This window comes from Lygodium microphyllum, chromosome 19, assembly GCF_053477565.2.
Source record: "Lygodium microphyllum isolate KBCC chromosome 19, Lygodium_microphyllum_v1.1.10, whole genome shotgun sequence".
Lineage (NCBI taxonomy): Eukaryota > Viridiplantae > Streptophyta > Polypodiopsida > Schizaeales > Lygodiaceae > Lygodium > Lygodium microphyllum.
The window spans coordinates 36,952,820-36,969,840 of record NC_141153.1 but is presented as its reverse complement, the minus strand read 5'-3'; the positions used below and the strand labels follow the sequence as shown (position 1 = coordinate 36,969,840).

The 17,021-nt window shown below is 37.8% G+C and overlaps 1 protein-coding gene across 3 annotated transcripts in view; it reads right to left on the bottom strand.

The window, feature by feature from the left end:
- Window positions 1-16,042, bottom strand: part of LOC148019755 (protein LOL2-like) — a 35,500-nt gene extending 19,458 nt beyond the window's left edge. Inside the window, exons 1-8 of one of the 3 annotated variants that reach the window (XM_087699910.1) lie at window positions 15,882-16,042; window positions 11,893-12,006; window positions 10,231-10,344; window positions 10,032-10,141; window positions 9,351-9,431; window positions 7,907-7,972; window positions 7,750-7,806; window positions 6,885-7,505 (exon numbers count right to left, since the gene is read on the bottom strand). In XM_087699910.1, the coding sequence (XP_087556036.1) occupies window positions 7,768-7,806; window positions 7,907-7,972; window positions 9,351-9,431; window positions 10,032-10,141; window positions 10,231-10,344; window positions 11,893-12,006; window positions 15,882-15,927 (570 nt within the window). In that variant the 5' untranslated portion in view covers window positions 15,928-16,042 and the 3' untranslated portion in view covers window positions 6,885-7,505; window positions 7,750-7,767. Of the gene's footprint in view, window positions 1-6,884; window positions 7,506-7,680; window positions 7,807-7,906; window positions 7,973-9,350; window positions 9,432-10,031; window positions 10,142-10,230; window positions 10,345-11,892; window positions 12,007-15,881 lie in introns of those variants that run through there. The other 2 variants (XM_087699911.1, XM_087699909.1) reach the window with 2 other exon arrangements.
- Window positions 16,043-17,021: the final 979 nt, after the last annotated feature.

The following is a 17,021-nucleotide window of genomic DNA, read 5'->3' as shown; positions in this document are numbered from 1 at the left end:
CATGCTTGGAGCTTGACCCAACTCCTAGTTGCAATCATGTTCACATGCTTAAGTCTAAATGTCAATATAGTCACACCCTAAAGAATACATTGATTACATGTACCACTAAAGACCAATTCACTTCTATTACAATGATAATGCTTCTTACAACAAAATCATAATCATACCTTCAAGCCATCACTTGCTAGAGCATTGAAGACATTTTCTCATCTAAGACATCTACCACTCCTCCAACCAGATAACCATAGTACGGTTGTCTCCAACATGCAGCATCTAACCTCATACTAAAGGGACTGCTACTCATCTAGGTGTCCTTAGCATCACCCTTGCATCGCATGGAACACATGATCTTAGATAGTTAGACTCCTACTGAGTCTATCTTGCAAGGGAAGCACCCGGCTTGACGATGAGGATCAACCTAAGTCCTTATTAACTCAATATAGGTCTCTTAAATAGAATTCCACCATCAAATTAAGAAAGTCACTTGTGTGGGACAATCAGAACTAAAAGCATGCTAGCATCGCACTTGGTTCAATGAGAGCGAGAAATAAGGGAAGACTAGAACATTGATCCCTCTATCCATGAGGCATGATCTCACTCACTCTCCCTAAAATGGCACCAAACCAAGTTCTATGGCACAAATCCTAGGTAGGTCACAATTTAGCACTAATAGTAATCCTATCTTTCCAGAAGCACTCAATTGATTGAGTCTACCCCTAGCCATAGGACAAATTCATCAAGAAAGGTGTCCACCTATTCCACTCGACACACCCAATGTATTCTTTCCTGACACATTTAGTATGGATATATACAACTAGCTTCCTTAATTAACCCATTAAGCACTAGTTCACTTTATGCCTTTAGTACACATATACAAAAGCAATAACAACTTAAACATTTTTTTAATTGAAAGCAAGTGAATACAATATATTCCATTCATGCCTATGGGCTTATCCACTCCATGATACATAATCATGTCCTAATCAGGGAATTCACCCATCAACTGGGCCAAGAACTTGCCCATTGGCCTCGGCCTCCACCATCCATCCCCCAACTAGTATGGGAATCTTCCAGAACATATCCAAGCTCAGAATGCACAGGGTCCATCCTAGCCCATGTACCAATCTCCATAGAGCCCCACTAATCACTACGAGACTTCAAAAGTTAGATGCCATAGTAGAGAGACCTCTCGCTAATAGGGTCAGTCCAAGCATTCGAGAGACGGCACCACTCCAATGGTGGGAGAGCTAGCAAGATGCATAAGGACCATTGTCTCTATCCCCCATATGATCTATATGGGCCTCTTTTATACATAGTTGCTTTGTAAACCACTATCAAGTCAATTGGTAACTACAAAAATTATATCCTTAATTAGAAGAAAATATAGTATACAAGCAATCCTTTAAAAGTAAGTTCTTTTCCATTGCATTAATATTATAACTCAAACAATAATAAACCATGATTTGCAATTGCATTGCACATTATACTAACAGTGATAAATTGAGGTTTACTCTTAGGGATTTTAATGTGATCTTTATTTTCTTTAACTTAATTTCATTGACATGAGTCAAATCCAAGGTTTTTCAGTAAGGGTTTAGATCTATTTGTTTATGATAATACCAAGTCAATGATAATTCAATTTATCACACAATTTAGGTAAGATATACCAATAGATTTATCATATTCTTAGGAACATGATAATGTATTGTGTTCATAAAATAATTGTTGACTAATTAATACTAGTGATTATGAAATTATCATAAAAATACACTAATTAATCACAAATATTATTGTAATCCAATGGCAATTATTACTAGTAATAAACAAAGAGCACACTTTGAAGGAAATTTGGCCAATTAAATATATCAATTTTTTATGATAATTAGCATATGCTAATTTATTTGATTTACTCATAATTATCATATAGATTAAAAAGTCAAGCAAATCATTAACTCTTAGTTAAGTCTAGTCATTAGAATTGAGATTACAAGACTATTAATTAATATACAATCAAGACTATGATAGTGGTAGTTAATTGTACACTATGCATATAGCACTTGGAAAATGGGTTTTAGAGTCCGGTAATGATGTTGCCTTCATTATCACGACTATCATTTTCGCTCCAATCATAGTAGCCTTTTCAACTATGTTCACAAGTCACTTAAGCAACATTTGGGAATGCAAATTCTTCACTTGAATCTACTTCGTTCAATAGACTAGTTATCAATGCTCTAGTGGCTTCGTCTATGAGCTACCGTTGAATCTTGTGATTTCTCAATAAATTTTTGAAGTAAATTACTAATTTGGGATACTATGAACCTTACTAGACACCATTAATCCCATCTCCAAAACAACTTGAAGATTTTATGGATAGTTTGGAGTTAGTAATGGATTTGTTAAATTGTGCCCGATAGTGCACAAGTAGCTAATTCGAGGCTATTTCTAGGACGTGTAGAGAAGTAATTACAACTCTAACTAGCTTAATAAACTAAGCCAACTCAGTGCTAAAATCGTCCTCAATTTGAGCTTAATTTCTTCTCTCTACCATGAGATAGTATGGGGATCAAACTAACTTCACGAGGTACTAGTTTTTAGCTAGAAGTGAAGTTTTAGGGCTAGATTGAGGCTATAGAAGGGTTCTAGACTAAGTATATCAACATATAACTCTTTAATAGACTAATATTTAGTCATGGGAGTGTCCCATTATTTATATAGAGGTCATTTGACATTGACTTTATGCTCATTGATTAGTTCATAGTTAGTGTAATCAATTAGAATCTGTCTTTAGAGATCATGGATGGGCACAATTTATGGATTTGTTCAATTAGTTGTTGATTTGTTGAGTTCTTAGCAAGTTCTCATCTCTTCAATTACACATCTCCACTCCAAAGAGATCTCATGAAGATAGGAGATCAAGAGAAGACTAAAAATCAATTGTTTTTTTAGTGTAGAAGTATAGTAGATGAGATAATAATCAAGAAGAGACTGAGAGAGAGGGGAATCATGGTGACTAATCCTAGAGTATGCTCCTATAGACCATGCTAATTTTGAGTGGTTTTTTATTCCTATTTACTATTTTTAATCCCCTTGAGTATTACCCACTGCTTCTTTTCTACATCGTATGCTAAATGCTCACCCTCTAGCTTCGGTTTAGTGATTAAAATTACTATTTTTTTAATCTGAATATCATTAATTGATGTCAAAAAAATTTGTGACATGGTTATTTTATACCGAAAATATGTAAATTATGGGTTTTATGGGTAAATCACTTATAAAGTTGTAATAGTTGAAATAAATATTCTAACAAAGTTACACAAGTAACATAAAAATTTATGGAAGATTTAACTGCATTGTGTAGGTCCTCTTGAGTGCATTTTTCATTTTTTCATATCTTCCGATATTCATTTTGAGTGTTTTTCAACCCCAAACGAAGGTTTTGGGCCATTTTGAATGCAATGATACCATCGATTTTGTCCAGTTCTCTACCCAAAAAGTCAACTTGGGAGGATCAATACAATGCCAAGGGGCCTCCCAACCAACCCCCTCGCATTGTGTGGGTCCTCCCAAATATATTTTCCATTTCTTCGTATCTTGGCCTCCCCCATGTCCCTTTTGAGCATTTTTGGACCCCAAAAGAAGGTTTTGGGCATTCTAGATGGCATGGCATTTTACTAAATTCTCCACCAAAGTGTCAACCTGAGAGGACCAACATAACACAAGGGAGCCCCCACCAATTTTGGTGGGGGGCCCCTTGCATTGTACTTGTCCCCCCAGTCATATTTTTATTCATGAAAAAATATAATAAAATAATGATTATTTTAAAGTGTCTATAAGTGCAATATATTATATGCAATGACTTCGTTCTAGCCCTCATAGTAGTCTTCCTACAGGCCTATTAGTTGCTATAAGTCTCTGAAATTCAATCACCCAAAAGCATAGTCCTTGTTAAAGATTTTGTACCATCTTTTAAACCCAAAAAGCTTTGGACTTCCTTAACCATTGTTGGAGATGTCCATTCTTGCACATCCTTGACTTTGGTAAGATCTACTACAATCTCTTCATTGAACACTATGAATCCATTATTCAATTTGCCTCTAGAAGAAGGCATATTTCTTCTTTTTGGCATAGAGTTTGTGTGTCCTCATTGTTTTAAGGATGACATGGAGTTGCAACGCATGGTCTTCATCCCTCTTTGAGTAGGTCAAGATGTCATTGTACCATCTCTATGGACCCTTCTAGTCAATAATTGTTTGGAAAATACAATTATTTGAACTAGTATTCACAATATTCCATCCTCTTCTTAAGGAAATAAGATGACCATGCAACCCTTTTCAATCAAATTATTGTAATAAAATAACAACCCAAACAATATTTTTCATGATTAACACTATCTAATTCAAGTTGGGACTTATCTTCTAATGAAAGTATTCAAGGGTTTCCTTTTCTAGGAGTCTAAGTATTAGTTCTCTATGAAAAATCGTACTTGATTCCACTATCTAAGGTTCCATGTTTAGGGTTTGCTTATAAGGTCTAATTTCTCAATTCTTTAACAACTTTTAGGGTTTCGATACTCAATTTGCAACACAACATAACTAAGAAACCACTAAGTAACTATAATTTTCTTTATAAAATTTAGATGTTTATTTATGGTCATAACTAATTAAGATTTATCAATTAGTTAACATCGTTAAGTAGAACCCTTCATAAAATACACATTATACATTAAAACCTTCATAGTTTAATGGCAATTTTAAGAAAATTGATAAAATTGCCACATATTAGAAATTACTCTAAATTAAGCATGTAGTTGACTTAGGAGAGAGGGGCATATGTTGATTCTAACAATATAGTCTAGTATTTCCTAAGGTGCCATAAAGATTAAAGGTACTCTACTAGGTTGATAAACTCTACATCAAACCTTTGCAAAAACTTTGTAAACCAATTTTTGCCCCTTCCCTTTAGAATGATCTTTAATCTATTTTAGCAAAGGCATTTCTAGTTTGATAGACTCTACTTTGGACCTTTGCATTATATCCTCTTATAGAGGAATTTATGCTCATTTCTCCTAGCATTATATTTGATCATCTTTAGCCCATAATTAATACTTTAATGTATTGCTAATTACAATTTCTAATTGCATCAACACTTGAGGATGTTTAAGAAAACATTTGCATTGTTATCTATTGGCATGGCAAAGGCAAAGGGGTATTAATAATTATTATGCTCTTTCTTTGGTCAAAGTATTCTTTAAGGGACATGCCACAAAGCCTCATGTTATGTAGAAAAAAACTCTTCAAGCTTTTTAATGGTGATTGTAACCTACAAACCATCTTGCAAAAATACACACCAAGAGTTGGTCCTAATTTCTATGTAGAAGTGATACTATGAATAAGTCTCATCTTTGCAAGAATTAAGATTAGAAGACATTAGATGGCACAATGTTCAACTCTATGGAAGTGTAATTAAGAGTTCTACTCTTATCTAAATTATGTTGATAGGAAGAAATGGTGATTTCTATCCAAGGGCCAAAGTGGTGCATGTTAAGAAGTCATATATTTAAAAAAAGGTGCTCAAAGCTTCTACTACTAGACACTTCCTTATTATGGTAAGTAAAAGATTATTTATCCTTAAGACCCTTTTTCAATGTTTGTTAAGTGGATTTGGAAGCTAAGAGATTTTGACGATCTTGCAACCACAAAAACATTTGAGAGATACTACTACTTCGGGTGTCCATCCTTGTCTTTGATCTACTCATTCCATGACCTACTTTCTTTTAGAATGACACTTTCAAAATACATATTTACTCATACTTTTGGAGGGAAGGCCCTTGTGGTTGCAATATCTTGTTTCTTACTTTGTATCCCTATACAATTTCTCTATGACTCCAACAACTTCTTTCCTTTATCATTTAATGTTTCAATGCTTGAAAATAAGACTACCTTATCTACTCACCAAAAAAGAAATGTCTACCATCTCTTTCAAAATACATATCAATGTGTGAAACATCTTAAGTAGAAATGCATGTTGTGCCTAAGTGTCGTAAGTATTTGGTTGCTACATAGAGAAATCCCAATTGGTCAACTACAAGCCTTTCCACTTTACTAAAAGAAAACATAATATAATGCAAGGTAACACATGAAATTTCAAATACAATGTATAGTTGTAGGACTCTACCCATCCGCACACTCCAAGCTTCAATGGTGAGCTTAACAATGTTGGATGGGATACTAGGAGTGTAGGCATGAGTGCTAAGAAATTTGGGAAACTAGAGGAGTGTATTTACTACTCACATTTACCTTGTTTTTTCATTTATTCACAAAATATTTCAAAGTGTTCAAACTATTTGAATAGAGCTGCTTCACTATGACATTCCCCATCAAGAAGAAAATCTTCAAGTTCGATCCTTTGTTTCATGTGCACAAATATTATATGATACTACTTGGTGTTCACGAAAAATCTTTTCCATCCAATGGAAGAAAGGAAGAGGTTGAAATGTGAAAAGTCTTTAGAGGGGGGGGAAATGGCTTGAGCCAAATTTATAACACATATGTCCAAAAAATAATCAATTTTCATAAGGACAAACTTGAATTTGAACGAGTTTTTTGGAAATCCACCCAAGAAAAAGTACACTAAAGGATGGTTTTGTGAGCAATGATCCAACTATTGTAACAAGAATATGATATTGCTAATGATTAGGCAAGCCATAAAGCAAGGATATATACTTTCTCTTTGTGACTATTTACATATATTCAATAAATTGACTCCCCTCTATAATTATACATTTGCTATTTTGGAGAGAGAGAGAGAGAGAGAGAGAGAGAGAGAGAGAGAACATATAAATCAACTAAGATATCCCTAGCACTCTCTCCACTTGGGCCTTTCAAGACTTGCCCAACTTATCTCTTTCTAGTCAAGAATTACATCTAGAGGCAAAATCAAGTCTAGAGGTTATTTCACATGTGTTGTAAATACCAATTGGAATTCTAAAATTCCAACCAGTCTTTTAATTCCAATCGGTAGAAGTACACTAAAATGTTGGTTTTTTAAAAGCACTACCCCGGCTTCCTTTGTGTACATTTTCCTCCATTTTTAAGGGTGGCTTTGAGGCACTAGCATCCGAATCTTTCATGACAAAGCATTTATAAAAGATCATGACTTCGATTCAATTGAGGTTAGGACCGATAGAGTACACCTTCAATCCTAAGAATGGTTATTAGATTAACTTAGCCCTACAATCCTAAGAATGGTTATTAGATTAACGTAGGCCTATAATCTCATAATTCAACCCTACAATCCTAAGATTGGTTATGTTAACTTGGGCCCATAATCTTGTGGTCAAATACAAACATTTGGAAATTTAAATTGCATGGTATTCAGTTAATCACAACAGATCTTTGTCTATTTCAGGAGTGTCTAACCTACTTCATGATGTGAAATACACCAAGCCAAGACGCACTTTAGCATGAGGGTGGTCCCCTTTTCCACACCTCCAAAATTCAACCCTCCTAAAGTCACAATAATTAGCTCGTGAAAAGCTTCAATAGGTTCATAAATTTGTTCCAATGAATCCAGTAGATTAAAGCACATGTTAATAATGAAAGAATTAAGCTGTGCTAGGGTTTATCCTGTTGTGTGAAAATTTTAGAAGGCTAAGGCTTTGTTGCAATTGTAGTATGTGAGTTAGAAACATTTTGATGTATATCATTAGTAAAGTAAAATTATACATTTCTACAGCCATTGTTCCATTACCTACAAATAGCAGCAGTTTCACTTCTCACTGGTAACACCAACAACAACACTGCTTACCTGTGGATGAAAACAAAACAACCACATAATGAGTTATGGAAACTTGACAACTGACTATTCACTACATCATAAGGCTGAAAGTCACGAGGGCGCTCTGTACCAGCTTGCCATGTTCATTCAGAGTCATCGGATTCTCCACCACAACTGTTTGTACACGAGATGAAGGCTACATCATCAGACAAAGAGAGATGGTGTCAGCTATCTACTTTCAGGTTTCAATCACTTTTCTAAACCAAAATTCTGACTAGCTTTACATTTTTCTTTTATTTGGCCCAGCTTAAACATGGTTTGGAGCATGATCAGCCTGCACAACTCTGTCGTTGATAAGAATCTCAAGGGATGTTATAGAGGTTTGAGGTAATATCTTGTACCATCTGGAAGGGAGAAAAGCCCTCTCCCACACATTATATTCGACCTCACATCAAATGCTCAATTGGCAGGGGCCAATAAGAATGTCGTGAAACTCAAAGGAGAAAGAACACCCATCTCAATGCAATATATAGGACTCCCAAAGATCATGCCCTAGAGAGAGAGAGAGAGAGATGCACAGCGTCTCAGAGAGTCAATCTGGAAAGGCCAAAGCATTGGTCTCTGACTATTAGCATGTACAGCTTTTTTTGGTGCTGTGGCTCTACTCTCTCTCTCTCTCTTTTTTTCGTAAATCTCTCTCTCTCTCTCTCTCTCTCTCTCTCTCTCTCTCTCTCTCTCGTGTGTGTGTGTGTGTGTGTGTTATAGAAGAGACACACGCATGTGCGCACATACGCAGTCTCACACAATCAATCCAATCTAGAAAGGCCAAAGCATTGGTCCCAAATACATATAGTATTTAGAGCTTTACAAACAGAGGCTGCTCAGACTAGATGTACCTAGGTAACATCTTCAATAACTCAAAATACACCAAACTACCTACAAAAATATACATTCGTAGAGAAAGAGATGCCTTTTTGACACTGGTAAATGGATCCTGATGCGAGCTCCTTTTTTTGAGCCTAGGACTCTTGACACCAAGAGTTGCCCACATTCCCCATGATAACATCCTAATGCATCGGTTTCACATGACATGGAGTCACACTTTCACAAAAGGTAATTGACTTGAAAAGAAGAGGTATTTTGAGCTTTGTAGCATATGGAACAGTAAAGTAACTCTTGATGCAGGCCTGGGAAATTTTCTGACCAAATTGACCATAGCCTTCATACAGTCCTATTCCTCTCACAGATGTAAAGAAAGGGGGTCCAAGGAATAAGAGACCTTGTATGGGCAATCTTACAGGCCTAGCACCCATGTCCTTCCCAATATAACCATCTGAAAGGCAACCAACAAGTGAAAATATCCTACCCAAGCCAATGAGGCTGAGATCAGGCAGAGGACAGACTGAAAATATTAAAAGACACAGCATGTACTACAATTCAAATTCTTTGTAAAATACATTAATCAAAAATTCTAAAGTTGTTGAAGCTTATTATGTAGAGAAAGTTAGAAAATTTTAAAGAAAATGCATAATGTGAAAACAACTGAAAGGTCAAACTATGAAGTTTGAACAGACCTGGGGCACCAAGGATGATTGCCTAGATGGAGCTGTCAAGGGTGGCCTTGATGCTGGAACAGACGTCCTCACATGTGGGATCTGCCATCGTTACAAATACCAAACATAAACCGCATATCCAAGCATGAAGCAGTTTGCGAACAACTTCAAGACTAAGCCAAGGAATCACATTTCTTCATTCCTTATCAAACCACAGATATATTGCACATGCTATAAATTTCAAGACTTTCTCCGCAAGTTATACAGCTCTTCAGGCTGAAATGCTCAGCTGAGCTCTATCCAATATACAAAGAGCCACTGGGACGGGAAAACTTCCACAGGGGTATGCCTGGTTCCTTTGTAATTGGAAAAAGAGCTGAGAGCTCTGTATCATGTATGAGCTATTTGCCTCCTAATGTTCTTTCTCTTCCCCTATGCTCTAGTGTAGCCAAGCTTTCACAGCCACAGACCAGTCCCAACTAAAGTGCAGCTGTCCCAGGGTAAAATTTCTCGTTACAATGTAATTTTCTAGAGAGACCTTTAATTTCTACACACCAGCAGCAAATGCATGTATGTTTGCACACATCTATAACTAATATGAGCTCTTACAAAAAAGAAGCTTAGGAACTCATGCCCAAAATTAAACATTAATGCATATTTCAGAACCCATATCACAACACACCAAAGAATATAAAAGCATACCATTACAGAGGTTATAAATTGGCAAAGAGCACATTTAACAGAGTGAGCACCATGTCGATACATTAATACCGTGCCACAGCCTCCACAGGTAACACGGGATACCTCGTTGCCTGCAAAGAATCTCGCAAGGTTTACAAAATAACCAAATTAAAGAAGCTTTGAATCTTCTGACAGAAAGTAGCAGGGATAAATATGCAACCTTCCATGGCAAAGTTGACTGTATGGCAGCATGAGCAATGCACATTAAATGCACCACGCACATACATGAGCAATGTATGGCAGCCTCCACACACCAATTGAGCCATCTCTGTTGCTGTAAATTACAACAATCAAGCAAACACACTTGTTTGAAAACAATTGAGTAGTTATGTCTCCAACACACAGAGCAAGCCTTCCAAGGCAATCACAGCATCCTCAGGCCAAAGAAAGCATTAACACATTCATTGAAAATAAAACTTGTATCATGCACAACCAAGCTCAAAGTTGTTAATAAGAGCCAAAGATACATGAGAACTAGATGTATGATCTGTTGATAGGTTGGTCAATGTTAAGAGTTATTTTCACATAGAGGCCTTTCCCACAATAGGGCCCCTGCATTGATGTCAATGCATGACTAATCAGTGCGCATACTTAAAATAAACTCATGTTCAAATGTCAAGATTCTTGTTTGAAATAGTATGTCAGCAGGCACAATGCTATCATGACTAGTTGCCCTAAAGACGTCAGATGTGGGATCTGAAGGACAAATACTGAGAGAATAAGGAAGAAAGGTATATTGTCATGAAAGTGCTCTTCAAAGGATTGCAAACTTTAGCATGCCAACTAGTCACACAATACCTTGCTTCTTCAGATGTAGGAAGCAAGGTATTGCGTCATAAAAGGGCTCTTCAAAAGGCTGCCAATTAGCATGCCAACTAGTCAAGATTAGGATAGAAAATAATAAACAGAGATGCACAAGGCTCTCATACCAAATAGGCATATATGGTTGAGTTGTGGTAGTAACTAGATATGGATCGAGACATGTACATAAGAGATCATCCTGTCCATGTTCTGGCCCACTACATTGCTTATCATGGCCTGTGGCCACCAACTCTGTTGGGATGCCTTTTGTGTCTTTCAAGTATTTACTCCCATTTGAAATTATCAATACTATTATGTTTACGAAAAGGATGAAGAAAATCATTTGGAATCGTGACAGTTGGTAAAAGGAAAATCATGATGTAAATATATATTCAGGCAGGTGTGATTGCACAAGCAAACCCCTGCCTGGGACAAACAGTGGGTATACTGCTATTTTGATTAAGAGAACTTGCATTACTGCTTCCAAAAACAAACAGTAGCACAGAGAAATAGTGGATTGAATGTTTACTACTGCCACAAATTAGTAAGGTAAAGATCCTTCAGCAACAATTGAAGAACCGTAGGCAAGCTGCCTAAATAATAAGTTGAACATTTGAGGAATTCAGAGTTAAAGCAGGGGAGCTAAAACTGTTATTCTTGGCCTTAATTTTTAAAGAATCAAGAACAGAAATAGTTATGATGGTTCATGATTTCCTAAGTGCATATTTAGACCCCCCAACTGATGTTACAAGAACTGCAATACGAATAAGTTGATGGTAAGGACCAGGTTTGTTTGACCTGATGGCCACCAGATGACTTGACGATTCTGCTCACAAAAGCCACAACAGCCTCACAAGTATTCAAATTTACAGCCAACTTTCCATTAATATACCAGAAACCATAATTCACCACAAATAGTGATACATTAGAATTTGAGCCCCTACATTCAGTTATCAAAGAGGACTCATAGCTGTCATTTGTTCAATACCTTTTATTCCTATCAAAAAAAAATAGTGCTCACCTTGAGGAGGAAGCGCTGTCACTACAGTACACACAGCACAGCGTACACTAGCAGCTCCTTGTGAATAGACCAGAAGAGTTCTACAGCCATTACACACAAGCTGTCCCTGTGATCCTGTATCAACACAACATGTTTTAACAACCCATATTCAAAATTTACGTAACATACACAAGTTCATGAAACCAATTTCAAACATTCCCCACCAAGTGTAACCAACCTTCCTTCCATGGATGGGTGGTAAATCCCTGATTACAACTTAATTACAACAGCAAACAATTAATACAAATCTAAAAATACAAATTTACCTATTGATCTTGGACAATACACACCCGATTGGCCCCAAAATTGGCACCCCTTTCGGTATTTCTTTAGCTTTATTGAAGAAGAAATTGATTTACAATGGGATTCTCCTAATCCCCTCCGCAATCCACACTCCCATTGCTGTCCAAAGTAACCAGCAAGTCTTCAATCTATTTTGCCCCTTGATTTGGGAACTTAATTGGCCTTCACCCACTTCATAGACAATGGAAATGCTCCAAATTCAATGGCTGGCTAGTCCTCCACCTGAATTTAGCTGAAAATCACCTTTAGCCCTGAAAAATCCAAGTCTTGGAGCTTCCAATTTCTAGAACGCTTCCCAAGGCTGCTGCTAAACCCTAATTTTGCGGTAAATTAGGGTTCATAGCAAAGAAATTCGCAATTTCTCAGCCTCCAAAAGGGTCCAAATGCTGAGATCTTCGGAGCAAGACAGTGAAATGACTAGGAGATGAGTGAGAAAGCTGTAGGGAGAGAAAATTCAAAGTTTTGTCGTGAAGAATAACTGAAAATCAATCAAATGCAGCTGCTACCCTGCCACAACAGCTTATAGATGCAAAGAACTGAAAAAAATCAGTCATTTGTTGCTGCTGCCCTGTCTCAACAGCCTATAGATGCTGTCACCTGCTGTTGATTGGTCTTCTCTTGCCCCTGGCTGTCTCAGAAAGGTCCTCCAATGGCTGCAAATTAGACCAACAACCTCTCCTCCCTCTCTCTTGCAAGCTAAATACACTAAAAATGCCTCTCTCCAATCTCTAAAGACGTTTTTCAGTCTTGCATAGGCATTTTTGACAAGTGATAGCCTTCCCAAATGGGTTTTTCCAGCATTAGCCATAATTAAATATTAATTTTCAATCTTTAAATACTGAAAATTAATCTAACAATTATTTTGGTGCCCTGAAAAATAATTTGACTGGCCAATAATTAAATTGGCTAGGCATCTTCCATTCCCGAGTGTCTCTGCGCCATCTTTGACCATCAGATTGGCGTAAGGTACCATTAAACGTCACTTCTCTAGTATCACCAACTAACACTAATGGCCAAATGAATAACCTAGACCAACTGGCACCAGATACTACCAAGTACCTGTGCGGCATAACTTATAGCAACTTTTGCCTTTGACGTCCCATGATTTTCTAGAGTCTTAGGCTCATAAATTTACTCTAACCCCAATTGCACCTCACATATGCAACATTTACTTAATCACATAATTAAAAATTAATGCATATGTTAAGTGAGGTTTCAAAAATACATGTCCTCATGACAGCCTTCTCCCTTGAAATCCTTGCAATCGTCCTCGATTGCATTGCCAAATGCATCAAAAGCAAAGTACTACACTAGAATTTCCATACATGATCCACAGCATCTCCATTTTTCACACTGTAAACATAAAACCCCATGACAACGCTCCGCTAGTGGTATGGATCTATATGTACTAGCCTCAATCTCTAACTGATGTAAAGAGGTGCATAGCTGGAGTTATACTTATCGTGTTCCTCTGTAGTTCTAGTGTGGGCACTCCCTTATCCACAAGCACTTTTTATCTTCCAACTAGAGAAAGGTCTTTCCCCATGTGAACACCCATGAATGGGGATGGTACTTTGGTCTTTAGTACCTTAGGCATTGTACTTTCATTATCATTACTTTTTACCTTCTAATTGGAGAGAGGGTTTTTGCCCTGTCTGAACTCCTGTGAGTGGGGGTGGTACTTTAGTACCTTGAGGATTGTACTTTCATTATCATTCTCACATAGTGGATGTGACCTTCCAACAACTCTCTTTTCTCTTACTGTTCACTTGCATTTTGCATCCCCAGTAGTAGCCAGCTAGTTGTGATCAGATCTTGCAGAGTCCTGATCAGTTGTTTCAATCACACACATCCCCGATTGGCACTTGGCTGCTGTGTGGCATTACCCCAATCAGCCCCATCTACATCAAATTTGGTAGTATTAATTTGCCTGCATATTAGGGATCCAATACCTTTGGCAGCATCTACCTTTGCTTCTCAATAATTGCCACATCTACCTTTGCTTCTCAATAAGGGCAAGAGCATAAAATATGCAAGCTGAAAAAGGCATTGTATTGTTTGAAGCAAGCTCCACATGCATGTATACCACAACACATGCTTATTTGACCAGCATGTGTTTAGAAATAGTCCAACCACTGAAATAAAATAGGGAATATGAGGTCATTTGTGATCTTGGATATGTGGTTCCTGCCTGTTTATCTAGGAATTCAGTTTGTACAAAATGCAAAAGGCATTTTCATGATACAGCTTAAGGTTGTACAAAGACTGTTAGAGTGGTTCATGTTGCAGGATTTCAAACATATCATGACTCATATGGAGCCAAGGCTAGAGTTATCTATCATGATGGCAGTGAACCGTTTAATGCACTATTTAGCACCTGGTTGTTGGATGTCTTATCTATTTATGCAACACAAGACCTAACATTCAGTATACAGTATCAAATGTGAGTAGGCAGAAGCAAAACACAAGGATACAGTATTGGCAAGCTGTTAAGTGTGTTCTCCATTACTTGCAAGGCACTAAGAATTATGGTTTAATGCTTCTTTAGGGGGGCAGGGGGCAACTTGTTACATGCTTATAGTGATTCAGATTGCGCTGGTGAGTTTGCACAATACTTTCAATGAACAGCAAGTGTTTCTTCTCAAAGCAGTCGATAGTTGATATGTTAGATAGCAGACCACAATCTATGGCAATACTATGTGCCTCCACATCAGCGGTTGTGGCTAGTATTATCTAGGATCTAAATTCTCAGTTCACTTTGCTGCTAGTCCAAAGGTTATTGAAAATCAAAATTTGACAATCCATGGGATTTCGATTACTTCAGCCCAGTTCCTCATATAACGCAAGACTTGAAAATGTTCAAAATCTTGTCAACTGCTTGGACACCATTTACTTTACCAATGGTTTTCTGTGGTCACTACTATTATTATCATTTACAAGTGAAGAAGCATCATAAGAGAACCTCAGCTTGAAACGAGGTGCTCCACAGATCTCTACGAGGGTATGGATCAAAGAAAAGTTTGCAAAGGTGACACATCTTAATAATTATGGAGTTGGAGTCTATCCAGTACTGTGAGGCCAGCACATATTTAAGTGGACTATGAATAGCAAAAAAGGACCCTCCGTGTGCATCAGATGAAAAATTAAGGACAATATGCCAAGACCATCCACAAATTCTGAAATACAAACTGTTAAGGCTTCGCCCAATTCAGAGCAGGGCCTTTAGTTGAAATCTACGTTGATGGCACAAGTCATCTTGCTTAGTGCAAATTATCAGCAGACTGCACGCTTGTGTATGTATTCACAGTTTTAATTGTAGAATTGATAAGCATAAAGTTTTAACGTTGATAAGTATCACAGCAATGCACAGCACCTGATAACAAGCATCGAAAGCTTATACAGAACTGCATCTGATGAGAAGAATGTCACTCTTTCCAACAGAGAATTGATTTTCTATGCTGTGAGATCGTCATGAATATAGAAATTGATTTTCTAACATGGCCTTAATTTAATTCCTCCCATCGGATGAGAAGGACTGAGGCAATTAATTTAAACAATTTGAGATTGAATGGGAGTGCAGACTCTTTTTATCTATTTCACAACCCAATGCCATAAGTCTTTGGAGAGAGAGCAAAGAAAATTCTGACCAGAAGGGATCGAAGCCATGCGATGCTGCGGTGGATGAGAAGGCATCGATACGAAGAGAGATGGTGCTGCTGGTTAAGCTCGATGCTATCGTCCTGCCACATCACAATCCATGGCTGTCTTCATTAGAAGCTCCCTCTGTCAATGGCACAGACACAAACGACCGGGGGGGGGGCGGGGGGGGGGGGGGGGCGCGGGGAAGGAGAGAGGTCCCACGGCCACACCCTCAAACCTGCGCCCTTTGAAAATTATTTCTCTGACTTCCCCATTTTTTACGTCATCCAAAAGTGGTGGACCCCATATTGTAATCCTATGTCCACCCAACCACTCGTGACGTGGCATCCAGCATCCTAAGAGCCTGTTCCTACGGTACATCACTCAATTCGATTCCAAATACTAACACAAGTTTTTTGGCATTTTGCCATGTGGGAAAACGGGCTCTTTTCCCTTGTTTTTGGTCCTCATCTCACGACCATAGTTTTTAGGTTGCTTGACTGAATTTTCTTCAAAAAAGGCCGATGTCACAAAGACGAGGAGACTTTAATGCATCTGTTCATCAACTACCCTTGTAATAAGAAATATCTCCACTAGCTTCAAAGCTTCATCCTCCCCAGTCACCCTCATAAACTTACCTAGGAGGAACTCCTATTGGGCAAGGCCAATGGCCTCCCCCCTGTCTCTTTAGACTCTCCTCCATGGCCTCTAACGGTCTGGTGTACTCAAAATGAATAGGTATTTAATAAAAACATGTAGACCTTCTTCATTGTCTCGAAGCTAATTGCTTCATGTAGGTGGCACGCAGATCTCGAACACTTGCCACGCTAGAAGCTCGCTCCATCATCAAGAAATGTAGGAAAAGGGTCTCCAAAGAGGAAAAGGAAGATTTGATCAAGAAGCAAATCATTGAAGTGTTCAAGTCAATCATTGCTATAGCAGCAAATCGAGACTACACCATCTGTGTCCCAACAAATATGGTCCCGTCTAATAGGACCGCCAACAAGATAGCAAATGCGCTTCCACTTGTACCTTGGATAGCAAACATCCCCCCAAGGCATACAAATGCTCCAGACGATTGGCCTAGGTGGACTAAGCATTGTGCTATATTGTGAAGCTATTGCAAAGCCGCCTTGTGAGGATAACTT